Source organism: Fusarium keratoplasticum, chromosome 3, assembly GCF_025433545.1.
Source record: "Fusarium keratoplasticum isolate Fu6.1 chromosome 3, whole genome shotgun sequence".
Lineage (NCBI taxonomy): Eukaryota > Fungi > Ascomycota > Sordariomycetes > Hypocreales > Nectriaceae > Fusarium > Fusarium keratoplasticum.
Window position 1 is genome coordinate 179100 of NC_070531.1, and position 27585 is coordinate 206684.

The 27585-nt window shown below is 50.8% G+C and overlaps 9 protein-coding genes and 2 pseudogenes across 11 annotated transcripts, besides 2 other annotated features; 5 read left to right on the forward strand and 6 right to left on the reverse strand.

Moving 5' to 3' along the window:
- Positions 1–3: 3 nt before the first annotated feature.
- Positions 4–1616, forward strand: NCS57_00343400 (Aa-trans domain-containing protein; the record flags this gene model as incomplete). The annotated part of the gene is made up of 5 exons (XM_053053429.1): positions 4–144; positions 191–452; positions 506–697; positions 754–1145; positions 1194–1616. 5 exons carry the CDS (start codon positions 4–6, stop codon positions 1614–1616), a joined length of 1410 nt encoding a protein of 469 aa, XP_052915589.1.
- Positions 1617–1724: 108 nt separating this feature from the next.
- On the reverse strand, positions 1725–3289 carry NCS57_00343500 (COesterase domain-containing protein; the record flags this gene model as incomplete). The annotated part of the gene is made up of 2 exons (XM_053053430.1): positions 1725–3143; positions 3200–3289. The coding sequence occupies 2 exons, from the start codon at positions 3287–3289 to the stop codon at positions 1725–1727; spliced, it is 1509 nt and encodes a 502-aa protein (XP_052915590.1).
- A 976-nt stretch (positions 3290–4265) lies between these two features.
- Positions 4266–4667, reverse strand: NCS57_00343600 (NmrA domain-containing protein; the record flags this gene model as incomplete). The annotated part of the gene is made up of 1 exon (XM_053053431.1): positions 4266–4667. The coding sequence occupies one exon, from the start codon at positions 4665–4667 to the stop codon at positions 4266–4268; it is 402 nt and encodes a 133-aa protein (XP_052915591.1).
- Positions 4668–6948: 2281 nt separating this feature from the next.
- Positions 6949–7563, forward strand: NCS57_00343700 (uncharacterized protein; the record flags this gene model as incomplete). The annotated part of the gene is made up of 2 exons (XM_053053432.1): positions 6949–7255; positions 7304–7563. 2 exons carry the CDS (start codon positions 6949–6951, stop codon positions 7561–7563), a joined length of 567 nt encoding a protein of 188 aa, XP_052915592.1.
- Positions 7564–8263: 700 nt separating this feature from the next.
- On the forward strand, positions 8264–10761 carry NCS57_00343800 (FAD-binding FR-type domain-containing protein; the record flags this gene model as incomplete). Its single annotated transcript, XM_053053433.1, has 7 exons — positions 8264–8713; positions 8766–8806; positions 8854–9159; positions 9214–9443; positions 9497–9558; positions 9610–9731; positions 9780–10761. 7 exons carry the CDS (start codon positions 8264–8266, stop codon positions 10759–10761), a joined length of 2193 nt encoding a protein of 730 aa, XP_052915593.1.
- Positions 10762–11543: 782 nt separating this feature from the next.
- Positions 11544–13526, forward strand: NCS57_00343900 (uncharacterized protein; the record flags this gene model as incomplete). The annotated part of the gene is made up of 5 exons (XM_053053434.1): positions 11544–11729; positions 11783–11876; positions 11929–12332; positions 12394–12721; positions 12775–13526. The coding sequence occupies 5 exons, from the start codon at positions 11544–11546 to the stop codon at positions 13524–13526; spliced, it is 1764 nt and encodes a 587-aa protein (XP_052915594.1).
- A 263-nt stretch (positions 13527–13789) lies between these two features.
- NCS57_00344000 lies at positions 13790–17757 on the reverse strand (annotated as a pseudogene). Its single transcript has 6 exons — positions 17262–17757; positions 16199–17212; positions 16036–16147; positions 15727–15981; positions 15222–15676; positions 13790–15165 (listed from the first exon to the last, which is right to left on the reverse strand).
- Positions 13790–17757: a sequence feature.
- A 427-nt stretch (positions 17758–18184) lies between these two features.
- NCS57_00344100 lies at positions 18185–21898 on the forward strand (annotated as a pseudogene). The gene is made up of 12 exons: positions 18185–18865; positions 18916–19496; positions 19553–19660; positions 19711–19919; positions 19977–20007; positions 20056–20249; positions 20302–21202; positions 21250–21390; positions 21486–21533; positions 21579–21681; positions 21731–21829; positions 21878–21898.
- Positions 18185–21898: a sequence feature.
- A 241-nt stretch (positions 21899–22139) lies between these two features.
- NCS57_00344200 (uncharacterized protein) lies at positions 22140–23270 on the reverse strand (the record flags this gene model as incomplete). The annotated part of the gene is made up of 1 exon (XM_053053435.1): positions 22140–23270. One exon carries the CDS (start codon positions 23268–23270, stop codon positions 22140–22142), a length of 1131 nt encoding a protein of 376 aa, XP_052915595.1.
- An 822-nt stretch (positions 23271–24092) lies between these two features.
- On the reverse strand, positions 24093–25447 carry NCS57_00344300 (uncharacterized protein; the record flags this gene model as incomplete). Its single annotated transcript, XM_053053436.1, has 2 exons — positions 25118–25447; positions 24093–25064 (listed from the first exon to the last, which is right to left on the reverse strand). The coding sequence occupies exons 1-2, from the start codon at positions 25439–25441 to the stop codon at positions 24093–24095; spliced, it is 1296 nt and encodes a 431-aa protein (XP_052915596.1). The 5' UTR covers positions 25442–25447.
- A 609-nt stretch (positions 25448–26056) lies between these two features.
- On the reverse strand, positions 26057–27265 carry NCS57_00344400 (Aldo-ket-red domain-containing protein; the record flags this gene model as incomplete). The annotated part of the gene is made up of 3 exons (XM_053053437.1): positions 27083–27265; positions 26849–27026; positions 26057–26796 (listed from the first exon to the last, which is right to left on the reverse strand). The coding sequence occupies exons 1-3, from the start codon at positions 27245–27247 to the stop codon at positions 26057–26059; spliced, it is 1083 nt and encodes a 360-aa protein (XP_052915597.1). The 5' UTR covers positions 27248–27265.
- Positions 27266–27585: the final 320 nt, after the last annotated feature.

The following is a 27585-nucleotide window of genomic DNA, read 5'->3' on the forward strand; positions in this document are numbered from 1 at the left end:
ATCATGGAACCAAAGTCATCAAAGCTCATGGATCAGAACCGTCTCACGGCTGAACCATCGAACGTTGAAGACGGTGACAACACATGCCACCCATACGATGCCGTCTTTGGAGAAATCACTGAAGATGGACCAAACTACCGCAACGTAAGTGTATCAAACCTAGGTAACAAACAGATCTGACAGCCTCTAGGTCGGTTGGATCGGAACCTCTGCACTCATGATCAAGGCCCAGATAGGCCTAGGCGTCCTGTCGATTCCCCAAGCTTTCGATGTCCTGGGCATCGTCCCGGGCGTGATAACCCTGAGTGCGGTCGCTGGTATAACTACTTGGTCCGACTACATCGTTGGAGTTTTCAAACTTCGTCACCCAGAGATCTACGGCATCGATGATGTGGGCGCCATGCTTTTTGGTCGTGTCGGCCGTGAGATTTTGGCAGCTGGCTTTGTTCTTTGTACGTGATGGATCCAAAGCCAGAGCCCAACGCAAGGCTGACAGACATACAAGACTATACCTTTGTCGCAGGATCCATGATGCTGGGCATTTCCATCGGCTTAAATGCTGTCTCGATGCACGGCACATGTACGGCCGTCTTTGTCGCCGTCGCTGCCATGGTTGGTGGTTCCTTTGCAAGCATCAGAACTCTAGGAAGGATGAGCTGGCTTGCATTGGTCGGAGTGACGAGTCTAGTCATTGCCAGTAAGCGTTGCACCTCCTATTGTGACTTCTAACTTGCTTATGACGGTCACCAATAGTTGTAATGGTCACAATCGCCGTCGGCGTCCAAGACCGCCCTGCAGCAGCACCCAAGGAAGGACCCTTTAAATCCGACTTCAAAGTAGTGGGCAACCCTTCATTCGCCGATGCCGTGTCAGCCATCTCGACTTTTGTTTTCGCCTATGCCGGCACCCCTGCGTTCTTCTCCTTCGCTGCCGAGATGAGGGAGCCCAAACACTATGTCCGAGCTCTCACACTCTGTCAAATTATCGTTACTGTCGCATATGTCGGAATCGGATGCGTCGTTTATTATTTTTGCGGATCATATGTGGCCTCTCCAGCTCTTGGATCGGCTGGATCGCTAATTAAGAAGATATCATACGGCATCGCCATCCCTGGAATCGTTGCAACGGCGATGCTCACCATTCATGTATGTCTCCCAATCCTACTGTCTTCACATACTTATCCTTCTGCCTAGCTTCCTGGCAAGTACCTTTTCGTCCGGTTTCTACGAGGCACGAAGCACCTGACGGCCAATACCTTTGTGCACTGGGGAACTTGGCTCGGTTGTGTCTTTGGCGTAACAATCACTGCCTACATCATCGCGAGTGCTATCCCAGTGTTTGGAGGACTTGTGTCCTTCATCGGGGCGCTGCTAGGCACGTTGATGTCCTTCCAGCCGATGGGCTGTATGTGGCTCTATGATAACTGGAGCCCGGATAAACGCAAGCGAAACCTTAGATGGTTCTTGATGGTTATCTGGAGTGGATTTGTTGTTGTATCAGGAACGTTCCTCATGGTGGCCGGCACCTATGGCTCTGTTGTTACTATCATTGACTCTTATAAGAAGGACGGAGGTTCCAAGGCATGGGCTTGCGCGGATAACTCCAACTCAGTCTAGGAGATATACTAAGCTTTGCATGCAAGACAACCAAGTATATTCATCTTTGAACCACTAAAGAAGGGAGAAAGAAAGGCATGCGCCGCACTATACATGAGCGACCCAATATTACATATGCATGCTAGGAGAAATATCCTCCCAAAAGCTACATCTCGCATGCTCGTATGCTTCCACAGGCTCTATAGCAGTTGCATTAGTCTGCAGCCTCAACCTCCGACCCTTTCCATACTTCTTCCACTTTGGATGGCCATCACCTCTGATCGAATCGAGAGAACTCTTTGCCAGAGTGAAATCAGTCCAGTACTTCTGCACCTGGCCAACAATACGTCGGTTGGCACCGCCTGCATCGTAGCTGGTGGCGCCAGGAAGAGCGACATACGATGTTGCGTACTCAGGTCCCCAGACAGCCTGGGTCTCCCAGGTATGGGGGACGATGTAGCCGGCAGCCTCCTCTGCGGCGTCGACGATGTTGTCGCGAAACAGGAAGATGTCGACGCCCGCAGCGCTCAGTCCTGAAGCGAAATTGAGTGCAGGACAAGAGTACCCAGCATCCCCGTACATCTGAGCAGCACGATAGTGTAGTGGTGACACAGAAACGTTAACACCCGGGTAGGTCTCTGGTACACACGAGTAAAGACCCTCCGCCTTCTCCAGCTCGGCGTCGGTCAAGTCTGGGTACTGGGTTTTGAGGAAAGAAGCAATATCTTTGGTTGTGTTTGCTTGTGGAGCAAAGAGTGTCCCCTCGCTATGAGATGAGCCAACAATGAGGGGCCTATGCTTGGAGAAGTTGCCAGCCTTAAGCATCGCATATGGAGTGTCGGGAAACAGCTTCCCATCGATGACCGGACCGTACGGGAAAAGCGGCAGATTGGCCTGTCCAGGTTCAGTGCGTCCGAGGTTTGCAGCTTGCACAACGCTAGAGTTGAGGCTGCGTAGGCAGGCGAGGTTGTCGCAACCGGTGGCATTCAGCAGTTGATGGTACTGAAACTCGACGTCTTGGACATGACGAAATGGGGGCACGTAAGTGGCTGCCGCAATCCCTGCGCGCCAGTTGACGTCCTCGCCTTTAGGGGGATTGCCGCCGTAAGCCAAGGTCTGCAGCAGGACACTTCCACCACCGACAGAAGTTCCGAAGAGCGTTATCCTCTCAGGGTCACCACCGAACTTGGAAATGTGCTTCTGGACCCAACCAATAGCCGCCCGCTGGTCTTGGAGTCCAATGTTCAGGTTCCCCTCATCTTGGAGCTCCTTGCTGGCGAGGAAGCCAAAGGGACCGGTACGATAGTTGAAAGTAGCGACGATTACACGTCCGCCGCTGGCTTCGATGAGACCGGTTCCGTTATAGTTGGGGTTGAAAAGCTGCACGAACGCGCCGCCTTGCAACCACAGCATCACCGGAAGTCCGCCAAGTTCAGAGTCGGTCGCATCAGAAGGAGCGTAGACATCGATGAAGAGGCAATCCTCGGACAGAGGAACGGGGACAGAGCCAAATGCAAGTCCCTGGACGCCATAGCACACAGGGCCGTGCTGTTTCCGGGAGTTGTCAGCATATCAGAACAAAGGGGATGTGGATTGGATCGAACCTCTTTGGCTTGAATGACATGAGTCTCTCGCTTGGGCTCCTTCGCGCGCCTGAATCGGTTCTCGCCGAGAGGAGGTGCGGCGTAACGCATGCCCAGAAATTGGTCGACCCCATTGTTGAGTGATGTTCCTTCATAGGTAGCATATCCAAGTTTCACTCTTGGATCAGCCGCAACCGCACCTAACAATGATAAGGCCGTCGTCCATTGTAAGGCTAAAGATGGGATCTTCATTGTAAACGCACCGGGGGGTGACTTATCGAAAAAGGCCAAAGAAGGATATGTCAAGACAACCTTTGAGGATAACACAGCGCTGAGACTGCCTTTGGAATTAAGCCATGGAGTTTGCTCTACGCCAAGTGTTATAGAAATCTCACTGATTGCTTGTTAGTTTCTCTCATGTGGATAGCTCAGTCATAACGAGGCTATCCCACAAGTTGTTGGCCCATATCCCGCCAACCGGCCGAAACGTCCACGGCGTCCGAAATTCCCACGGCGCTCCACGGCGATCACAACACAGGGTCCAAATCCAATTTGTAGAAAGACTGTCTGGTTTTTTGAGCCAGAGGGTTTAGCCTTGACTTTATTACAAACAAATTACGAATGATTGCAAATGATCATCAAACGAGACACTGGTTTCTCTCCTGTCTCCATGACAAATCCGTCATTCGTGATGTGCAGCCAACGTTAACAACAGTCTACTCTCTTCATTTTATTCTCAATGACGTATCCAAAAAGAGGCGATCAGCCAACAGGCTGATTAATAGGCAATTTCCCGTAGCAAAACAGATCAACCCTATCATCATCCACCCAGCTCCTCAATCATTGTGTCGCCCAGCAGGCCCCAAAGAGCATTCTTTCCAGTTTACCAACAGACATCCTCCATGTCGTCTATCTTGATCGTGGGAGCTGGAGAGCTCGGCACCGCTGTCCTTCGGGCACTGGCTCTCTCCCCCAAGCGCCCACAAGCAGCCCAGGTCACGGTGTTGCTACGACCCGAGAGCCTTGCCTCCCCAACTCCAGCCAAGAAACAAAACATCGATGAGACCCAATCCCTGAGAGTCAAGATTCAGAGCGGCGACTTCATCACCGCAAGCGTCTCTGAGCTCGCCGCCATCTTCGGGATGGTCCACAACTCCCTCGTGAACTCGGCTTTGAAGTGCTCCTCGACCAGGTCAGCAAGCCTGCTGTATGTGATGGTATCCCCACTCAGGTAGACCATGTGGTCCGAACCCTCCTTCGAAGGCGCATACACCACCTCGGCGACCATCTTGCCGATGTCCTCGGGTAGAGTGATTGTGGTTTTGTTCTCCCAACTTCCCAAGGCCCTCACCACTCTCTTCTTGGCATCGACAACGCCGAACGACGGGAGAAACAAGTACGACGTGAACAGCCCGGTCGAAACCACGGTCCAATCAATATCATGCTGCTCCCGCAACAGCTTCCGAACGAGCTTGTTGTCGTCGAACATTCCAGCCCTTTGGCATTGTCATCCAATGCGCTGGGTACGGCATGCCCAGGGGCACACAGGTCAAGGTTACCCAGGCAGCGCTTCAGGCTAAGGTACCAAGATTTTTCCCTTAGCAGTTTGGGCTTGATTTCGATCAAATCTCGGAAACCAGCTACCGGGGAAGCTGGAGGATGATCTAGAAAAGGATACCGGCAATCGCCAGAGGGCTAAGGTCTGTGTTTGAGGAGGACTGGAACGAGATCAAGTTTCTACAGCACCAAGAGAGATGGCCAGAGGGTAGGCTCTGGTCGAACGCAGGTTCGGAGATTTAAGACAAGGTAATTTTGGGGGAAGTCCACCTAACATTAACGATGCTTTTGCGTTTTGACTGAGAAATGTCGGATTAGCTAGGTATTTGGAGACAAGATCGTGCCAGAATGGAATGTGTGTCTTTCGAATGCTTTCTCGACATAGAAGTCTGTTGGGCTGCTTCTTTTATCCAGAGGTAAAATGAGTAGTAGTAGATATGGCGAGAAATCCAAATATATAAAGGGGCTGGAGGGTTGTATTCTGTTTATGATAATCTCGTTGTGTTCTGCCGCATCCACTCAATCACGAGCAGGGGGCGCCAGGGGAGCAATGTGCCCACCGTGAGTGCGAATACGGTATGAAGAAGCCTACACCGCCACGAGATGATATACTAGCTTAGTGAAAAGCAGCTATTTTAAGTTCACTGGGTAGATATAGGCCTCTAACAAATTTTCGGGATCCTAAAATGACACCGGGTAGTTCCCTCTGCCTCAACTGCCGGCAGGATGAGCAGGGTTCAATGCCGGGGCCCATGACTTGTTAGAATGAGTACTGGACGGCGTTATTCATTACAATTAAGATGATTCTTTTACCGAAAGTGACGAATTCTCTTCACGTTCTTGTCAGTGATTGAGATGAGAACTGCAGCCCGAGCAAACAGATGAGTGCGGAACTACTAAAGCTGAAAGGTACAAAATTGCTGAGGCTGGAGGACAGCCACAGCTGCCAAGACCTATATTATGTAGTAAAACTGGAGCATTGTGGAAAGAGGCCCGTGGTTTGAGCTATATAATAGGTTTGATGACACGAGACGATCAATAGCCGTGAAGAGAATGCCCCAGCTTTTCGTGACGTGGCCAACGGAACGGATGAGATGAATCTTTTAATAGAACAACAATAAATAGGAAGAACTCTAAAGAATTACGGGAACCCGGGCCCAAATTTCCCAACGTAATGTTCATGAAGTGGCAGCGTGACTGGGCCATAAACCAGGCTCAACCCTATTACCCTACATTGGATACTGTATTCTGTACATGGCAATTCACCTGTACGGCCTGGCCAATTACATGCCACCCGCGTATACGCATTGACTTAATAACTGAGGCCTCCATATTGTTGAGGATGCTGTTGAGAGTGACATCAGCCGGAGACAAACATCAGGTGGTTCCCCTCATGAAACAAGTTCCATGCATCACTCGTAAGACAGACCGACAATCATCGATCCAGACACCCTCGAATGGCATCTCCCAATCGGCCTCGTGTTTCCCATTCCCCAAGCCCAAAGGGTCACCATCTTCCCCCAGGATGAGCCCGGCAATAAAATGGCATACGTCAGCGTGTCCCCAGGTACTAAAAACAGCATAGCCCAGCCCGGCACCTGCGGAATGCAAGGGTGGCAATATCTTCCAGAAGCCTCAAGGGTACGTTACAGCTGATCCTCGGCAAACGCACGAAACAGACGAGTCCCCAGTTGTGATGGCCTCTTGAAATGGGCCTGTTGGGCTCTTGGCTGTTGTGGAGACGTACATAGGGGCTGACAGAGGGCCGCATTCCAAGACGCGGGTGGCCAATTGGTGGAGAGTCGGGATGAGCTGTGAATGCTGCCAACGGAGTAATAAACATCAGACCCCTAAGTATCGGCCGAGTCAGCGCCAACCACTGTAAACAGGCCCTGAAGTGCCGTCATTACAGGAGACGTGGACAATGCGGGCCCCAGCCAAGCCCTGGAGCTGGGGCGCGTTTTTTCTCGTATTCCTCAGAGGGGAATGATGTCAGAAGGCCCGCCGTCTCCCTACGCATAGACTCGTTTACGAGAAGATCTTCATGAAGATCTTTGGTCGTCTCGTTTTGATTGCTATATAAAGGGCATTGTAAGAACCCAATCTGGTGGCTGTTTGTACAAGTCATCCTACAGCATCAACACCTTTAAAGCAACACAATCCACAACAAGCAACAAGCACTTCACTTTTTTCCACACTTTAAATCCTTCAAAATGCAGTTCAAGGCTCTTCTCGCTCTTCCCGTCCTCAGCGGCCTCGCTGCTGCCGCTCCCGCTGCCGACGCTGCCAAGACTCCCGGACCCTTCCAGGTCCTGGCTCTCCGCTCCGCCAGCGACATCCACTTTGCGACCGTCAACGCCGCCAAGAGCAGCCTCTTCCTCCATCTCCCCAACTCCAACGCTACCTGCGACTCCAAGTCCGATGGCGCTGCCACCTTCAGCTTGACCAAGGACGGCGAGCTGTACCTCTACTCTACCGACAACCCTCCTCAGCAGGTCTTTGCCGACCGATCTGGCATGGGTAAGCATTGTCTCAAGAAATAAAGTAATGCCACTAACATTAGTACAGGCCAGGGTAAGCTCGGATACATCACCGGCGCTCAGCCTCCCCCCAAGAACGGCGAGCTCAAGGGCTGGGTAATTGACAAGGACGGCAACCTGTCTCTCGACGGCGCGAGCCTCCTCGCCTGCCCCAACAGCATCGAGGGCGCCTGGAGCATCTGGGTCTCTGCCGGCGTCGCCAACCCTGCTGGCAACGAGGGCTGCCTGGGATTCTCTGCCCGCACCACTGAGGTTGAGAAGCCCAACAGCTGCACCTACACCTCGTAGATGCGATGATGAACATGATTCTGTATATTAGATACCACGGACAAACCGACCTCTGTACATTCTTATCACCTATTGATAGCAGCCTCATCTTAGACTTTTTCTGAGGCTGCTCAGCTTGATCAGTAAATACAACTGAATGCATGCAACCATGGCACACTCGCAGTGACACCTGAAGTTCAAATGATCACAAGACTACATCGGCGTGACATCCGAGCCGTACCCATCTGGTCTAGCTCATGTTCCTGCAACCCGAACAAACCAACATCAGGGTCCTCAGGTGGCTTTCCCTACCCACTTAGTGAGCAATTAATGCTGGTCTCTTCGCCCCAACGCGCGAGATCTGGCAGAGTGAAACCCCCAGATGACACCTTGAATCGTTATCAATCTTTCACGATTGATCAAAGATAGCCCCCAAATACATGGCGCGTGATTCCTCCAACGAACGACTGTCAGCAATAACGCACCTGATGCCAAGTTCCCAACCAGCCCAACTGTGGAGAACAACACGCCCAGCGACATCGGGTCATTCGGCCTGAAGGATTCCGTAGTATTGTTCACGTGACCTCGAGCCGATGTCGTGCCGCGTTTTATCAGATGATCAGATAAAAAACCTCGCACGAGCCCCCTTGTCACCCACCCGTCATCAAAACTGCCTCGACACAGGACAGGACAGGACAGGACATTTTGCGAGCTGCCGGCCATGAAGTTCGCAGCGTCTCTGGCTGTGCTCGTCTCGTATATCGCGATATGGAGCTCGCCAGTCCGTGCCGCTGCGATCAGGTCTCCCGATGAGGTTTGCTACGATTCCTGCCAAGCGTGTCTGAAGCCGGTGCATTTCGATGAGACACTCTGGAACCAAACGGGCTTGCTCAAGCCGTGCTACAGCCCACGAGCCATAATCTCGCTGTACCTATGCCTCGAAGTGTACTGCAAGCCCGGGGCTCGAACTGTGGGCTTGGGTCCCCTCAACGAAACATGCCAGGAGCGCGCGCATACGGTTCTCCCACCGTTCAGCTTGATTTCCAACTACACCGTCGAGGATATTGCAAAGGTCCGAAGGTTTGAGTTGAATGAGACAGGCCAGTCTCACACTTTTAGAGAAGTGGTTATTCCGTCAGAGCACTTCTTTCGCGTTTGGTGGGACACGCTGGTAGGTAACCATGCCAGCAGATCGGTAAACGGCTGACTTAACTGTGAATTAGGACGCTGTTGCCTATGTGTATTGGTACCACTTCATCTATGGGTAAGTAAACTGCTTCAATGCCTAAGATATGGGCTGACGGGCAACAGCGCTGCCATGGTTGTCTTCTGGGTCGTCGTTGTTGCTATTGGAATCATGAACCACGTCGGGCAGCACATTGCCGCGTTGCGTATGGTCCGGAGCAAGTCATCAGGATCTGGATCAAAACTGAGCAATTTTTACACCCGAACTTTGGGATCGATCACTACTCCTGCCACGTTCGGAGACCGATGCGCCCAGAAGATCGGCTGGGGAACTGTGCCGCCCAGGATACAGTCTTTGACTCTGGTCGCTTTCCTCCTGGTTAATATTGCGCTGAGCATTCATGGATATAGAATTACACCCGAGAATTTCTAGTAAGTACCGCCCGCAGCTGAACAAGAGAACGGAATCTTACCTCTGGCTTCTAGCTTCGAAACAAAGAAACGACAAATCCTTCGCTACGCTTCTGACCGCACAGGCATCATCTCATTTGCCAACTTTCCGCTCATTTGGCTCTTTGGCATGAGGAATAACATTCTCATGTGGCTTACCGGATGGGACTTTGGAACTTATAACAACTTTCATCGCTGGGTCGCCCGCATTGCTACAGTCCAAGCCATCATTCACTCCATCGGCTATACACTCCTTGTTATTGATGGTATGTGATCTGCACATCATATCTCATAGACTTCATACTAACTTGTATGTTAGAGGGTGGCATGGAAGCTTTCATCAACTGGTGGTCATACACATTCTGGTGGACAGGTGAAGTGGTATGTTCCTCAACCCAGTTATGTATGTCTATCTTCACTGACATATCACAGGCTACTATCTTCATGTCCCTTCTTATCGGCGCATCTTTCTATTGGATCCGACGCCAGCATTACGAACTATTCCTAGTTGTTCACATCGTCATGTCCATCATCGTATTGATCACCATGCTTGGGTAAGAGAAGTTGTGCCTTTCCCCTGATCTAATGCTGACAAAGTCCAGTCATGTCTCCATTTTCGGTGGCCAATTCGATGGCCTTTTCTGGGTTCCCTGCTTCATCTGGGTCGGCGATCGCGTCCTCCGAGCTCTCCGAATCGCAGCCTTCAACCCCAAGTTCTGGGATACTCGGGCTACTTCTATCTACAACCCTTCCTCCAACATTGTCCGACTGGTCATCCCTTGGTCGACGAGTCTCTACAAGCCAGCACCTGGTACTTACTACTACATCCACGTACTCAACGGTCCTCGTTGCTGGGAGAGCCATCCTTTTACTGTTGCCACAGTCTCAGATGAAGGTCAACCAGCGGCGAAGCTTCTGGGCGAGCAGGTTCCTCTCCTTGAGGCGGACAACGTTGGAACAAGTTCAGACTCGGCCGAGACCCAAAGTCTCTACCCGGAGACCTGTAACATGACGTTCCTCATCCGACCTTACGATGGCTTCACATCCCGACTGCGAGATACAGCCGAAGCGGCATGGCCTAGAAAGGTGCCCCAAACCGTACTCGTCGATGGTCCCTACGGACACACACAACCCTTCCATCTCTTTGACAACGTTGTTTTTGTTGTTGGTGGAAGTGGCATCGTCGTTCCACTATCCTACCTCCAGGCTCTCACTGGCCCCATTGCCCCCAAGTCTGTTAAGATCCACTGGGCGGTCAGAGAACCCGGGTTCGCGCTGGATGTCCTCCACAACGACATCGGCGAGCTTCTTGGAAGTTCAAACCTCAGCATAGAGATCCATCTCACAGCACATACACCCCGAGACGAGCTCAACGACTGGCCCTCACAAGTAACACTCCACCATGGTCGCATAAATGCGGCATCAGTGGTGAGAGGCGCAAGTGAAAAAGCAGGCAGCGAGAGCGTCGCAGTCGTTGCTTGCGGGCCTGCACAGATGGCAGATACGGCAAGAAAGACGGTTGTGGAGATGCTGCACAATGGGGTCTCAAGGATAGAGTATTTCGAAGAGAGCTTCCAGTGGTGAGATGGCATAAATTGATTTGAGCGCCTACATATAGATTTGCATCATTGGTTAGACAGTTAGCGCATGGCATTAAACGCATGGATGGTTTTACAATCATTATAGTTGAACATTCCGCACTTCGCCGTCCCTCTTCATCTTGATTGCAGTCTGCCTTGTGTCCAGCTGACAGGCTTATAGCGGCGTCTGGGGCGATTTCTCTCGCGTAATAGTTTGTTTTTAACCATATCTACAGAAGCTAGGAATGGTGGCTCTAGTCTGCACAATCCCATGCCAGCATGATCAGTCTCCTGCAAGGCACAACGCCATGCTTACAGCCCATCTCATCCCGGTAAACGCCTTCAGCCAAACGATGAAACCCGAGCCACTTGTTGCTTTTGAACGCAGCCGGTAAGCCTAGACCAAGGCCATTTCCGGTCTTTTAGCATCGAGATGGCGTTTTGTCTCAGGGTTATGGAGAGCTGTGGCTGATGACCCCCTCGAACAGCTGCGCCTGGACTGAATCTAGATTCCTTGGCGCTGCCATCAGCAGGAACACTATCGATTCTAGCCCTTGCTGATTCGCTTCAATTGTCTCCATGCGGGTTGATGTCTCTCGTAGGGCTGCACCTTGCTGTTAACCCTTCGGTTGGCGCGGTACCGTTCTAAAAGCGCCATCTCAGCCCCAGTGATTCAGCTGAACTGATCAATAACCCCTGGTTTCCGTAGAGTCTGGGGGGTACTTTAAAGTAGTGGCCAACCTGCGTGCTACCAACGCGTCAATGCTCCCCAGCTCATCGATTAAGATGCGACTCTCACTACCATTTCTCTTGCCCTTTGTGCTGCTAGCGCAAGTGGTGATCGCCCAGAATGCTGCGCTCAACACCCTCCCCGTCATCTGCGCCGGCGTCAAAGAAGTGACAACATGCAAGATTAAAGTCATCGTGCCGAGTGGTGTCAAGGTCAACATGAAGACAATCAAGGTCCCCACGGTAGGCCAAGTTCAATACCCACGCGTCGACAACGTCGTGCTAATCTCAGGTAGTGGAACAAGTGCAAAAGCCGCCAATGGGCGGCATGGAATTGCCCGACCTTGAAGAAACCCCTCAGGATTTGTAGGGGATGGACTTGCATCCCTGGTAAGACTACCCCTCAAGATAACGAAGAGGAGGTTTGCTGACACTCACTTAGGATGGGAGAAGAAATCGGTACAAGTCCCTTCCAGTTTGACCATTCTCACCAAGGAGGTCGATCTCTGCGACGAGATTCGTAGGGCGCTCGGTAAAGGCCTGGGAGACAAGTTCATCAAGTCAGCCGAGGCCATCTGTGGCTGCTTCACCCGGTTGCAAAACTTCGCTACGACTGGATCATTCACTGCTATGTCGATTCGAGGTGAGATGACGACAGCTACCGTAAAGGTCGCGGACGACACTCTTAGTATTGAAAAGGTACCATATCCCTATGTCTCTGCCGAGTTCTCGTCTAATCTGCCCAAGTGTTTTGGAAAAGTTAGTCTACCAATTCTCAACAACAAAGCCGATATTGCGAGTGTACTCAAGTCCATCGCCCCGTGGGTTATCGCCCAAGCCAAGGATGTAAGTCTCTCATTCGCCCCAAGTACACATCTTGGAATTGATGCTTAAACCAACTTCGCAGATCGATCTTTCGGTCTTTCAATCTCTCGCCCGCGTGGTCGCTGCCTGCCAAGCCGGCAACTGCAACGCGAACTCCATCAGCGCCGCCGTCAACAACTATCTAACCCCTTCATTCCAACTGATGGAGCCCCCGATCAAGTCGGTACTTGTTCAGTGGGATGGTGCCCTGACTCGGATCCAAGAAAGAGTTACCGATATTAACGAAGCGGCTAATTCTCTGGCATCCAACTACGATATTATGCGAGCTGAGTTTGATTCAAGCAAGCAAAAGATTTGCGAGGAACTGCAGAGGTGTGATGGACAGGGAGTCCCGAAATTCCTCGACCGGGGTGAGTCTAAACAACGTCATGATGAATGTACAAGTACTGACTAACCGTTGCAGTTGATGAGGTTATTGAAGCTGCCAACAGACTCTGGCCAGTCCGAGGCCCCCTTGACGTTCCCTCTAACCAGCTCGGTAAGAGGCTGGCTGAAACGACTCAACTCAGAAAAGACATCAAAAAGTATCCGGATACGGCAATTCTAATCTCCATGATCAAGCAGGGCAGGTTCAAAAAGATTAGCGACATCTTCCTATTCATGCCTATCGTCCAGCGAGTGCCAGAACTGGCCAAGCAGATCAAAACCAACCTTTCACCACTCCAAGACATCATCAGACAATACAAGCAGCCATCCGGCGAAGCCCAAGAGAATACATGGTCCCTCAGCTGGTCCAACATAATCTGGCCAGACACAGAACTCACATCTGACTCGCCCGAAGCAGACGCCGCTTTGATCACCGAACTAAACGCAGTAGACGAACTAGTAAGGAAGTACCTCTCTGGCCATCTTCTCGCATACAGCAACGGCATGGTCATAATGGACGCCGAGCTCAGGGGCTTCTCGGTGGCCAACGGGTCGTTTGCCATGGAGACCAAGGTGGCAACGTATAACCGGTGGACGACAATCTCTATGGACATGCCTTGCTCCAAGAAGGAGACCAAGGTGTACAAGAAGAGTGGGCTTCAGAAGTCGTTCTCGTGGAGGACATATTTCAAGTGCAAAGTGGCTCCTGTCACGGCATATTTCCCTAAAACTCATGTGCCTTACATTAGGATCCGAGGAGGAGCAGGTATTGATCCGAACGATCAATAGGATTATAACCCCCTCTTATTCTCCGCCCTTTCCTGTGCTCATTGATAGTAATGGCCCTGCCAGGCACAAGTTGAAAGCTTTGGACCAGCTGTAAGTGTCCACCTAGAAAATAATGGAAACAATGGAATTTGCAACACTATATTTCCTCTTGAACACTCATCGTTTCATTAAAGAATGTGAAGCGGGTGTTTGGTCATCACATGGTTGGTCCAGGACTCCCGCTTAGGGAAATCAGGCAGATGTTGACATGTGTCTGCCATACACCGATACAGGACCCTAGGTCCTTGATACACGATCTTGCGCAAGTCTTCACTTCTCTGCAGTGGTTGCAGCTCTATTTCAGTCGGTACCTTTTGCTGAAGCCTAGGCTTCTTCGTCAGACGTTGAGCGCTCAGTTGAGCTGTACGAGCCATATAAGCGTCCTGCAAAATCTGGACCTCAACCTCCCAATGAAGCCCTTGTCGCCGCTCGGCAATTTGGGCGTATGTTTCGCCTCCGACGCCCCTTGTGGGGTCAAAACTCCATTCTGTAGAGATTAGTAGACGTATCACATCTGGGTTAGGGCCACCAATGGCCGCGAGAATCGGTGTTGAGAATTCCGGTAGCACGTGGAAGCCCTGCAACGGATGCGGGTCCGGGTTGAGGCGGTACTGGAAAACGAGGACTTCGATCTCCGCATCGTGACCAAATGCTGCAGCGGCCACCATTCTTGCATAGCCCGTCAGCTCTTGTGCAGTAATATACAATCGAAATATCTCGCCCCGCTGAGCCATTTCTTCAAGCCCCAGGGTATCCATTGAGCGAAAGGGAATGAATCCGGTAGGGGGGGTCTTTGGGAACCACTCGGATGGGGGTTCTTGGTCGTCTGAGACAGCACCTTGCTGGCTCTCTAGAGCCTTGATCGAGGTAAAGCCGTCGTGTGATTGCTGCTCATGCTCTTCATCGCTCATCCAGTCATCTTCGTTCACGGAGCCTGATGATTCAGCGGCCATGGACTGTTCCCTGACATTTCGACTGGGTTCTGGCAATGTCTTCGCCCAGGCCATGTGTTCTGTATAGTCTAGTGGGGAGCGTGAAACGTCCATTGACTGCTGCTGACTATCATCACCTTCCGCTGTCTTCCATGGGGATAATTGGTCGTCTTGTGGCTGCGGCTGTGGGTTACTTCCAGACGCCTGCATTCTCTGGGCTTCCAGGAGACGCTGATCGAATACAGAGGTCGTCGACTTTTGTTGGCCATGTTGAACAAGTCTGGACCCGGTCCTGCGAATTGTCTTTCTGGCTGTCACTGGAGTGTGATACTTGCTCGTGTGATTCTTCAGGGCCTTGGCTGACACAAAAGGAGGATACTGGCAGCCCAAGAATGTGCATGGAAAGTGTCTGACGTGTGACATCTCGTGATCTGATCGAAGTCTCTCCGTCTCAAAGCCAAAGGTAGCCCTTGGGCAAGATCTCAGTCGGCATGTGAGCGCAGCGGTTCCAAAATGAGCTCTGAATAGTTCCAACTCGTCTTTAGTCAGACCCGGGAGGTTATCAAGGTCAAGTAGAAACATGACAACACCCTGGTATAATGCAAGCATAGTAGAGATGCTCTCTGACATGAAACAAGGTTTCGAGGGTTCCGAGGTTCCATGAGACGCTGGTTTATGTCAACACTCCATCAGGAAACCCTTTCTTTTATCACGGTTCACTTACCATGCCTTTCTAGGAGCCTGGTCTTAAGGCTACTCAGAGACCTAGCCTTCAAAGCTCTCCCAACGCACTTGTAAAGTGCTGGGTATTGCCATAGATACGAAAGACGCTCATCGAGCAGATTCGTTTCTAAATCGTCCTGTGGAATTATTTCCGGACTTGAAAGCTCCATCGCGTCCGCTAGTTGGCAAGCAAGGGTTATGAATGGTGTAGTAGAATCCGTGTCGAACCCATCAGCCTCCGCAACATGGGACAGCAAGTACTCGGTCCAATACTCAGTGGCATAGACATGGAACCCGTGGAGTCCCTTCCCGACCCGAATAAGCCTCTCTGGCTCGGGGAATTCGTTTCCAAAGACTCGAAAGCCGGACAAAAGACATGTGACGGTTGCTATACCGTGTTCGTCAATTGCTTTCTGCTTGTCGATGACAATGTTGCTCAAAGAGCTCTGAACGAACCTGCATCAATCAGTGAATAATCCAAAGCTGCCTCATGCTCCAGTTCTTACTCTTTCACAGAATTGTGAATAAATGCCAGGGTCGACTCCCTTCTCTCCTCGACAAGGGCCCCACAAATGTCTAGGATGTACTGAGGCGCAAGACGGTCAACTCCAGGGTCACCGGAACTGAAGGTGATGGCAGAAAGAAATTCGAGCTTCTGGAGTGGCCGTTTGGCAAACGCAACCCAACCGAGAATGCATCTTACACGGTCCACGGAGCGAGAGTCCAATTGAACCAGAATCTGGGTCAAGATCTTATGGTAGCTAGGGAGAATCTCAGCATGGAGTCTTGGAGACAGAGGGTATTACAAAGCTTACAAATCTGCGAGCTTCTTTGGCAGTTCGTTCACCGACTGCTTGATCTCATCACCACTGTAGAAAATGTTGCTCGCGAGGTAGTCCATGACAAGCCGAGCGTAGAGAAACATCCCTAGATGAGGTCAATGCATAATCAACAGAACAACAAGGCCAAAAGACTCACCGTCAGCCTTTGTCACGATCACAGTCTGGATCTCCTTAGTTTCAGGCTGTCCTATGTCAAGCTGGCGGAGCCTCGTGTCCAGTGATTTCAGCCTCTCTCTGACGTACTGCTCTATGGCTCTGTGCAGAGAGGTCTTTTCTTCAGCGAGCGAGACTGTTTGTTTTCTGCGGAGGCTCTGTAACGCATTCGATGGAGAGCGGCTTGATATCAAGACCTTGCATGCAGTGGTACCCGGAAGAGAGGGTTTTGATGTGACCCGGTTGATCAGACATATCAACCGGGTCTGTTTGTCCGGCTCACACTCATCCAATCCGTCAATGATAATCCACGCATACTCTGCATGACTGGGCTGGTTAGAAATGATGTCGAGTAGCGTTTGAAGGAGTTGCTCAAGGGCCGTAGTCGTAGGTGACTTCTTCTCCAAGACATACGCTTCGTGGACGTGGGCGACTAGATCGCCATCCTTTCGAACAAGTTGAAGAATCAACGACTTCAAAATCTGCTCGTAAGCGATTGAAGAGGCGTAGAGATAGCTGCAAAAGTGGTGAATGACAAACATGTTGGATGCCTTCATAAAGTTGACGAGCTGTGTGCATAGGACGCTTTTCCCGGTCCCGGCTGATCCCTGCAGCCAAAGTGCTGGCGTGTCTGGCTTGCGTTGGAACCAAGATCTGATCTTCAGGTTCTTCAAGATCCATCCACAGGTTCCCTGGTATTCAGCCACCTCCGAAGATATCGAGTCAAAGATGGCCAACTGGTCGGATTCGTTGATTTTCAGCCAAGATGCGATGGCCTCGAACTGCTTCGCGCTCTGCTCGGTCTCCTCGCGACTGAGTTGGCTCTGGCTCTCTTCTCTCCAGGCTCGAATATCTTCTCGCATCTTTTTCGCTTCGGCAATATTACGAGCGTTGGCTTCCTGGTCGATCAAAGAGCCGTGTCGGTTCATGTCTTCGAGAATATTATCGAACTTCCTCCCGAAGCGTCCCCAGGACGTGAGGAACATTATCCTCCAGCCTGGTTGTGTTAGGGAGTACCACTTTAGTGTCCCGCGAACTCTACTTACCACTTCTTCGAACGAACTTGTAAGCGTGCTTGTGGAATTCAAGAATATCGGCGTAAAAGGCGGCAAGCGTCTTCTGGAACTCTGGCTCGCCAACAAAGACATCGCTGAGCACCTCGAAGCGCTTGAGTGATTCGGCGATATTCGAGTAACCCTTGATGATTTGTTCGAAAGCTTCGACGTACTCGGAGGCTACCCGCAGGATGAGAGTGATCGGTGCCCATATCCAGGGCAAGTACGGAGTGCCATTGCACAGAATGTCGACAACCTTGGAGTAATGCTCAAGCCCTCGGAAGAGGGGCATGAGACGGCGCATGTTGCGGAGAGATTGCCTAGTAGCAAGCTGATTTTCGATGTCTAGGGCTGCCTTTTGGACATGCTGAAGGGTCGTGTTCCCAAAGTCTCGTTTGTCCCCTGGAATGATTATGCGGTCAAGCTCGTCGTAGGCGACCTGGATCGTTTTCCTCGCAAGGGTCGAGACTGCGGGTCTTCGAGGCATCTTGCAGCACTGATGATATATTGGAATCTGGTGAGGAGCGGATGACGAGGTACGACGGAGGGTGCCTCGCAGTTATGGCAAATTCCAGAGCCTGATATGCACTTATCAGTTTGTGACACAGCACACACAGCCACCGCCAAGATCACAACTCTCTGGAATTACAATTCTGGGGCGAAACTGCCGTTAAGCAGCCAGCCTATTCGCCAGCTACGCGCTCTGGGCCAACGGCATGGAGGCTGTACAAATCATTCCTTGTATGCCTGATAACTGCATCATGAGCACTCCAAGTCTGCCTAACGAGGCATTCCAAGCCATTTATTGTGATAAACATTCAGCCTCACCAAGCTCGGAGCCTGATCTGATTTGACCACCTCACACCACATATTGAAGGCCGTGGAGCGATTCAACGGTCCTAATCCGATTCAGGGAAGCAACCGAAACTCAGGGATCGTCCAATACAATGTACACACCTAGTGATACCAACAATGCGCTCAAGAGGCGCCGGCTGGACGAGGAAACCCCACCGCACCTCCAAGAAACCGGCCACCCAGCCTTCACTACTAGCTACCAGGCAGGCTACGGATCCCACACCGGGCTTTTCGCAGCCAAACAGTTTTACCCTACTTCAGTACCTCAATCCGTCTCGGCAACACCACAGCTTGATCCCATAGGCGTCTACTCGACCATATCACCTCATCACAACAACATCTGGAATCCCTACCACACTTTTCAGTCCCAGAATGCAACTGGGAGTTGGTTCAATGAAGACAATTTCCAATCAGCACTCATCAACTCACAGCAGCCATCACCATCTTTCGCCTCCTCTTGGTTCGACCTGTGGCCATCGATGTCTATGGGAGATCGAATGCTTCAAGAACAGGCCCAAAACTATCCCCAAATACTGCCTAAATCCTTATGTCAACAACATCTCTTAGATGCCGCCCAGGGTTCTTCCAGTCTCCAGCCATGGCAAAGTGCTGTCTGTGTGGAGGCTCAATACCTAGACATCACTACCATTCTCACCCCAAACAACGTTCTACCTGCTGCACCCACACCAGCCCAACAGCTCCCTGAAGAACAAGTGTCAGAAAAGGTGTGCTTTGGCATGGTAAGTTGGTTCAAAAGAGCGGCACGCTGATAGATGTTAACATGATCAAGGTCCCATCCATATCTGCTAGGTGCGATCCGAAAAGCTCACTCAACACTCCGCCTTTACCTTTTTCAGTACAGATTGAAACCTCTCCAAACGCCGGTGCCCCAAAATTCATTTCGGACGAACACCCGGACATCTCTGGTCAGGTCCTGTCAGAGCACGGCCAGATGATCCAAGGCCTTCTCGAAGACGAAACGCTAGACCTCTACATTTCTTGCATCATCCCAGACTCTCAAAGCGCCGCACAGCACAAGATGCGATCCACTCCCCTTCAATATACCTTGGAGATTACTGTCTACGGGCCCCCGGATCTTTTCGACGAAATTGGGGAGTGGTTCGAAGAGTATCAAGTCTACCTACAAGATCCTCGAGAGTGTCACATCGACGCCATATACTATAATCCCCATCGCCTTTCTTCTGACGACTTGGCCTCTTGTGATCTTGTTTCCGAGGTCGTCTCGAGGGGCTCTAAGATCCTTCATCTCGAGAGTATCCCGCAACAAAAAGACTTGCTAGATGACTTGGACAGTCAGGACGATCTAGAAGAAACAGCACAACCAACAGTTATCAAGAGAAGCCTAAGAAAGTGAGTGACATCCACTAAATCTTGGTATACACTTTCAGACTTACCACGAGCAACAGGCATCAAAAGCAGGCCCTCACATTCATGCTACGCCGGGAGCAGGGCTGGGCTTTCTATGATCAACGGCCAGATGTTTGGGAGATGAGAGAAAATGACCGGGAGCGAGTGTAAGTTTTGCTCAATGGCAGGTGTTTTCAATGCAGTTAACAAATTGCAGCTTCCTGAACCGGATTTCTAATGCCTATCAATCCGAAGAGCCCCCCCAGTGTTACGGTGGCATCATAGCAGACCCAATGGGGCTTGGCAAAACCCTGACAATGATTGCATTAGCAGCAACCGACCTAGATAGGGAGAACACTGACATGGATACAAGCGAAGACGGCCAGTTGAGCGTTGCAGCTACACTCATTATTGTGCCACCTCCACGTAAGCTGGATTCCAACCCTATTGCTAACTCAGGGATCAAGACCTAATGCTTCGCAGTAATCGGGACATGGGAAGAACAGCTATTTGAGTCAGTATCTTTGCTTCATCAACCAGATGTATGCTTACTATTTACCAGGCACGTTGTTCAGGGAGGCATGACATGGCACCGCCATCACCGGGAGACCCGTCTCAGTTCCACAAACGAACTTGATCGTTTCAACATCGTCTTGACAACATATCACACAGTCTCTGCAGAGTGGAATAGTGGGAATGGTGTGCGAAACTCAACTCTCTTCTCGGTGAGATGGGAGAGGATTATTCTCGATGAAGGTAAGGTTACGAATGTACCGATATTATTCGATACCTATGCCAACAGATACAGCTCATCTCATCCGAAACGCCAACTCAAAGATGTCACAAGCAGTCTGCGCACTCGACTCCAAGTTTCGATGGGCTGTTACCGGCACTCCCATCCAGAATCGTCTCGGTGATTTGGCAACTCTCTTCAAGTTCATACGTGCCCATCCCTACACCGACCAACGACGGTTTGATATCGATATATCGCGTCTCTGGAAGTCTGGCGAGTATGATGAAGCCATCAAAAGGCTTAAGCGTCTCTCAGCTTGCATGCTACTGAGACGACCCAAGGGAACCGTCGACCTTCCTGCCCGGCGGGATATGCAATGTCCAGTCAACTTCAACACCGAAGAGAGAGCCCTGTACGACAAGCTGCGCAATGAAACTATTACGAACATCAACGAAGCTTTGAAAGGGGATCTGGAACGCTCTCGAACTGGAATGTACATCAATGTCTTGCAGCAGATTGAGTCACTGAGGCTGGTCTGCAACCTCGGTCTTCACTACCACACGAGACACGACAAGGCCTCTGCGGCTTCCCTGGAAGGTCACACTTGGGCCAGCACCGCACAAGGAACTTTCAATGCACAGCGAGAGATGGAGCCACCGGTCTGCATGCAATGCGGATCAACACTCGAGATCACCGAGACTCTCCTCGAAGACCTATCTGTACCACGACAAAGCGCTCAGTTCTTCAGCTGCCTGAAGTTTGTATGTGCTGATTGCACGCAAAGGCAGTCTAGACGTGTGCTAGAATGCGGCCACAATCCCTGTTGCTCAGTGGCAGCTGTTTCCACTAATAGCAGCGCTCTTGAGTCAAGTCCGGAAGAGATACAGACGCAGACGAGAGCAACATCCGTCGGTCTCTCGTCCAAGGTGGAGGCCCTAATCACCGACGTCAAGGCTCTTCCATGGAATGACAAATGGTATTTGCTCAATCCCTCCGTATCACACGGTTTCTAATACACTGTAGCATCGTCTTTTCAACCTGGAGACTAACACTCGACATGGTTGAAGCCGGGCTAGAACAAGCGTCAATTCCAAGTGTCCGATTTGATGGCAAGGTGCCTCAAAATGAGCGGCAGGACATTGTGGAGAGATTCAGAAACGACCCGTCCGTTCGCATCATGCTCTTGACGCTATCTTGTGGTGCAGCCGGGCAAGTAACTCTCTGCGACTGTACATAAAGTAGTGACTGACAACTTCTAGTCTCACTTTGACAGTAGCAACTAGGGCGTATCTGATGGAGCCTCATTGGTAAGTCTAATCCCACGCTTCTTTGGAATGGTGCTAAATATCTAGGAATCCAACTCTCGAAGAACAAGCCCTTGCTCGAATCCACCGAATTGGACAAACACGAGAGGTGACTACAGTGAGGTTCTACATGCGAGACTCGTTTGAGCAGGTAAGCAGCTTCGAATGAAACAAAGTGTGAATCTCTAATAGTTTGATAGCATGTTATGGGGGTTCAAGAGTCGAAGAAGCATCTGGCCGGCTTGTTGCTCTCGCCTCACGATGGTGAGCAGGCAGATGAAAGCCAGGGAAGACTAGAGGTTTGTCATCAGTCCTGTAGCTACTACACATTGCTAACAAGTCCGCAGAAACTTAGGTCGCTAATTTAAGGTTGTTCATGTCAAGTCCACCAATTTTCACTACTGGGTGGCGAGGTGAGGGTACCTACCCGAATAGTAGGGGCTTAGGTTGTCAGGGGTTGAGACAGGAACTCTGGTGATGATAAGTTGATAATCGGTTAACTTTCCTAACTTAATATTATACTCGTGCGAACTCAAACACAGTGGCTGTTTCGCCTTCAAATGTTAAAGACTGTAGATGTTTTGATCTCATCTTCCTTGGACATGCTACCTAAGTGGGAATCTCAACCACGCCCACGGCGACAAGGTTATCAGTATCTCTAGACATGTGTCCAGCACCAGTAATCATCAGCTTCCTCTCCCCCTCTACCTCGATAATCTCCAAGCAACGCGAGTGCGATGTCCACTGGTTCACATCCACCATCTTCCAGCCGTCTGGCTCCCCCGCGTCCTCGTTAATAAAAACTTCTTCACGGCCTGACCCATTCATGATAATCAAGCCTGAGCCATCATCTCGCTCAGGATGAGGCGTCCAGATGACAAACGGGGATGAACCGGGGTTGGTGTTGGTGTCGTTGGACAGAATCTTGTGTTCCTCAGCACTGCCAAAGTCGTATGGCGACGAGGAGACCTTGTAGTACGAAGGGCAGCCACCATCAGGGCCATCACAGAGTTCGTATGTCATGATATAATTGTCGGTAGACTCAATGTGCGCAACAATGGCCATGCCTGGGCGATGTTTGTACGTCGAGTGAGCAACATCGTCGACGGGATCGGACCAATTCTTCAAATCCTTGGTCACGATATGAGAAAGCTTCTGAGCGTGAGACGGATCACGCTGATCCGAGTAGTAGCAGATGAGTTTGCCATCGTGCATGAGGAGAAACGGCTCCCAGACCGCCTTGTCCCCATTCTTGGTAGTTTCGGGACCCGGTGCGTAGACGACGTGGCTGGCAAACTCCCAGTTCTCACCACCGTCGGTGCTGGTATACATGTCGAGCCAGGCCTCGCTGAGGTCTGCGGGAAGTGACATTCCAGACAAGATGAGTGTGCCTGCTTTGTATTCTCCCAGATCTTCGGGCAGAACGAAGAAGTGAGGCTGATATCGCAAACCCCAGCCATTGACCTGGTCGGTAACGTTGACAAAGTCAGACCAAGTCACTCCGCCGTCGACAGACTTCCAGATAGGAAAGTGAGCCAATGGGGGTTCAGGAGCATAATCCTCCCAGGTGACGAGGAGCGAGCCATCCTGCAACTGCACGGAACGGCCGTAGATGGTTTTCCAGCTCGTGTAGTCATCACGGGGCGTGAAGACGATGTTGTTGGTGAAGTCCGCCACAGCTTCGACTTGAGCAAGAAGAAGGAGGTTGGCGAGCGATGAGAGAAGATGGATGGGTTTCATGATGGGTAGATGTTTCAGCTAAGCGTGGCAGAATCAAGATGACTTGGCTTGTACTAGAAGCCTTCTCGTGGGCTTCAATAGGTGTATTTATAGATGAGCAAGCACCCTTCTTCTTGGGTACGTCACCATATCCATTGACTCGTCAGTAAATCACCAGATACTCGCTGTCAAGCACCATCGATAAATGTCTCAATTCCGACGTTCCTCAAGCCGGGGTTCTTGCTCCAGGATTGGAGCGGTAGTTTCCTCCTGCCGACATCCCCTCGAAATGATCCCGCGACCTTGCGGATCGGCGCCACCCCCAGTTGCGGGGTTTGGGGAATGGTGTTGTTCTCCGGATGATTCGAGTCCAATCTGGGGAACCATCCGGCATTGGGGCCACTCAGATCGATCCATTACCGATCCCTGCCAGTGTAGGTCTCCAGAGCTTCTTCCGAGGTTGAACAGCTCCATTCGCGACGGTTCCGCTACCTAATGTTGGCATGGGGACAGATATGCGCACCTACTGGGTTAATTGAACATGGTTCTTCACTTTGTATTAACCTCGACGCCAACACAGACAAGTCACGTTGGGGGGATTACTTGTGCGCCGAGGCCACCAAGACACCATGAATCAAGGAGGTTGTTTTGAGCTGGCAGCAGAAGAGGGAGTATAGGGATCATAGGCTCGAGTGGAGGGCCAAAAGCGATGGTATAAAAGTTATTGCGAAGGAATTCCTTGTAGCGTCTCGTCCCATCCTCTTTACCTACTCAGCTATGGCTTGAACGGAGCAAATAGACAAGAGCCAAAGCATATCTCTCTCAGAGCACCCATAAACTCTCTTATGCCACATTCTCCAAGTTGATCTTGACAGCCAACACACTCTTCGCTAACGCTCCCGTCACAAAGAGCCACGCCCACCGCTGGCCGTGTTCCAGCCTCGGGTCAATAGCAACCATAACAGCAGCCGTCGCAAATCGAATTCTCTCCCCGTCGTCTTCAAATAACAACCTAGGGCTCATTACGCTCGATTCCGCAGCCCCTTGTCGTGATGGGATATACCATACCATGGACCCATCAGCCCCGTTTGGATCCGTCGTCGTCTTGGGAAGGTCAGCAGCCCGTGATAACCCTGCGAGGACGTAGCCGCTAGCATCAAAGGTCGAATTGGCATATGGGTCGAGGAAGTAGCTGGGATTGTCGATTGTTGAGTCGACCTTGATCGAGGAGACAACTTGAATGGCAGGGCTCTTGGATGATGCCTTTCCCACCTCCAAAACACCTCTCCCAGCACATCCGATGAGGATTTCTCCAGATCTACCCCTACCAAGCCCATTTTGGTTATGGATACCACTCACCGCGACTCGCGCCTTGACATCTGCTGTGGGGTTAGTAGAAGTGAGAGAATCCAGCTCGACCAACACGGTGGTCGACCATTTCGCGCCCCAGTACACGACTTCCAAGAATCGCAGAGCACCTTCTTTGTAGTAGTGGTCGTTTGTCACATAGAAAGAGTGAGGGTTTCGAGCTAGAATGTCGTTGGGCGTCGAAATTAGCGAGTGCTGAACGGACCGTAGGTGCGTGGCCACATCAGACCCGATGACATGGTGGAATATCTCGACGCGCGAAGCCGCATTTGCGTTGCATTCTTTCAAGTTCGCGGTATCAGGGCAATGTGCCAAGTTCGGAGGGTGGTTGACAGCGAATATATAGACGGCAGCCTCTGCCGAGTCATGATCCGGGATAACATCAATGCCATGGGTGCTGAAAGGTCCTCTGAAGTTTACAAACTTTAGACGTTGGGATTGCTTCGACTGCAACGACGTTAGGAAATCAATGTCAACATGTACTCAACCATACAACATACCTCAGGATCGACGACGTGTATTGACCCAGTGCTCTTGGCGGCCAAAGACGGGTCATGGAAATTGGCCAAGGGTGGGAACCATCCAAATCGACCTTCGTAGCTGTCCTCGCAGGCCAAAAAGAGCTTTCCACTTTCTTCTTCGAAGTGAATATCCTCGCATTGAATGGTGTCGTCAATGAAGGTGAGATGACTGGGATCCTGTACGATAGTGCTGTTCTTCTCTCGGAAGAAGCCCAGGACTGTGACGAACCGGGCCAAGGTACGGATATATGGGAGACAAAGGACAGAGAGTACAAGGACAAGAAAAGTCGATTTGCTAAACATGATGGTAGTTACAGGGTAGTGGAGAGATTCTTACGATGCCATGTTGTTTATGCACCCACATACTTATATCAACTACCTAATGATTTAAAGTTAAACGCCAACTGCCGACCGGATCTCGGCAACGCATACAATTCATGTGACATCTCGCATAGCCGGTTGTATACCTTGGTAGGTATGCGCTTCCCCGCATCTCCCGGATTTACCGGCCGACAGATCGAAAGTTGATTCTTTCATCAAGTTTTATCCTGAACCACAGCACTGCTCACGGAGGTGCAGTATTGTTGAAACATCATATTAAGCAATTGAATAATCATGTTGGGCATTACTTGGGGGTATTGTGCTTGTCATCATCAACGACAACTCCAAAGGACCATCAGCCACAATAGCAATAGTCAAAGACACAGTTGTTCACACATGACGTCATCAACACAAACTCGGACCAGACTATTGTTTCATTACAAAATATGTAATTGATCTAAGATACAAATGCGGCATTCCTCGCCTCCTTCACCAAAATACAATCAGGACGAGGGGCAACTCTTGACCATGACACCTGGAGCGACAAACTTGTTCTACCACTCGACACGCCATGTTATTGGCCAATCGACGTTCAAATCAAAAGTGGCCCCAAACAGGTCTTGGCTGATACAGCTCCTCAAGGTAACCCTCTTCATCCTTCGTCAGAACCTTGCCATTGCTTGAAACGGCCTCTTCGATTCTTTCCATCTTCGTACACCCAACAATAGGACTCGTAATCCTCGAATTAATCCAAGCCAGGGCAACGTGAGCCATCGGCCATCCATGTTTCTCAGCGAGCTCCGCCACTCGACCAATGATTTTCTGATCGACCTCGCTCGTACCAGGTCCTCCTCTTATGATTTGAGACTCAGTTGACTCTCTCGTCGTCAAGCTTGAAGAAGGGGGTCTGGCCAGGTGTCCGCGGCACAACGGCGCCCAAGGGATAAGCCCTACACCCGTGTCATTGCAGAACCGAATCATTTCTCGCTCTTCTTCGCGGTAGAGCAGGTTATACTGATTCTGCATGCTCACAAACTTGGTCCAGTTATTTCTTTCGGCGCAGAATTGAAGTTGGGCAAACTGAGTTGCCCACATACTACTCGCACCAATGTAGCGGACCTTGCCTAATTGCACCAGGTCATGAAGAGCTTTCATAGTCTCTTCCATGGGCACCGAACTATCAAACCGATGAATCTGCAATAGATCGATGTAATCAGTTTGAAGCCTCTTCAGAGAAGCCTCAACCTGATTGAAGATGGCAGTTCGAGAGAGACCGGATAGGTTCTGATAATCCTTGGATTTGCTGAACTCGGAGTGGAAAACGTATGCTTGCTCCTCTGTCGCGGTTAGCATTGAGTGCAGATGCCGTTGAGAAGCCAAATAACATACCTGGGGTTTCTCCAACAGTAAAGTAGCATTTTGTGAGAATAACTACATTCTCTCGGGGAATATCATAGTTTTTGAGAGCCTTGCCAATAATCTCCTCGGAAACACCATTGGAGTACGCATTGGCAGTATCCCAAGTATTCAGGCCCATGTCATAGGCTGCCTTGAGCAATGGCAGCGCCTATGAGACGAAGCATGGTTAGCTTCGAGAACGTGTTTGAGGCGGCAAAAGCATACTTCATCTTCTCCAAGCGCCCACGGGAGAGCTCGAGTATCACCGAAGCCCATACAACCAAGAATAGGCACAGACACACGAAGTCCAGATCGTCCAAGTTGACGATACTCGACACGTGTGTCTTCCAAGGACTGCTTAAGCCGGCTCGGGAGTTGGATCGCGGACATATTGGCTGTTTGGATTTGATGAATCAGGGCTTAATACAGATAGAACACTCTGTGTTAGAACAAAAAGGATATGAGAGAAGTTCAACTATATATAACGATTCATACATGTCCCTTGGCAAGTCTACCGCGGTTGTGATGATGCAGGCGCGGCGTTAACGGTGCGGAGTTAACAACTACTATCCACTCCACCGCTCGAGCTCCAAGTTTGACTTTACGCCAAAACCGGACTTTAGATTGTTCAAGTCCGACTCGGGGAGTTTTGAGAAACAGTTGGCCCGACGGCCGAGGCTGAGGGGGGGACTTGCAGTGGACTCGCTTTGCCAGCGCCCTAGACAGTA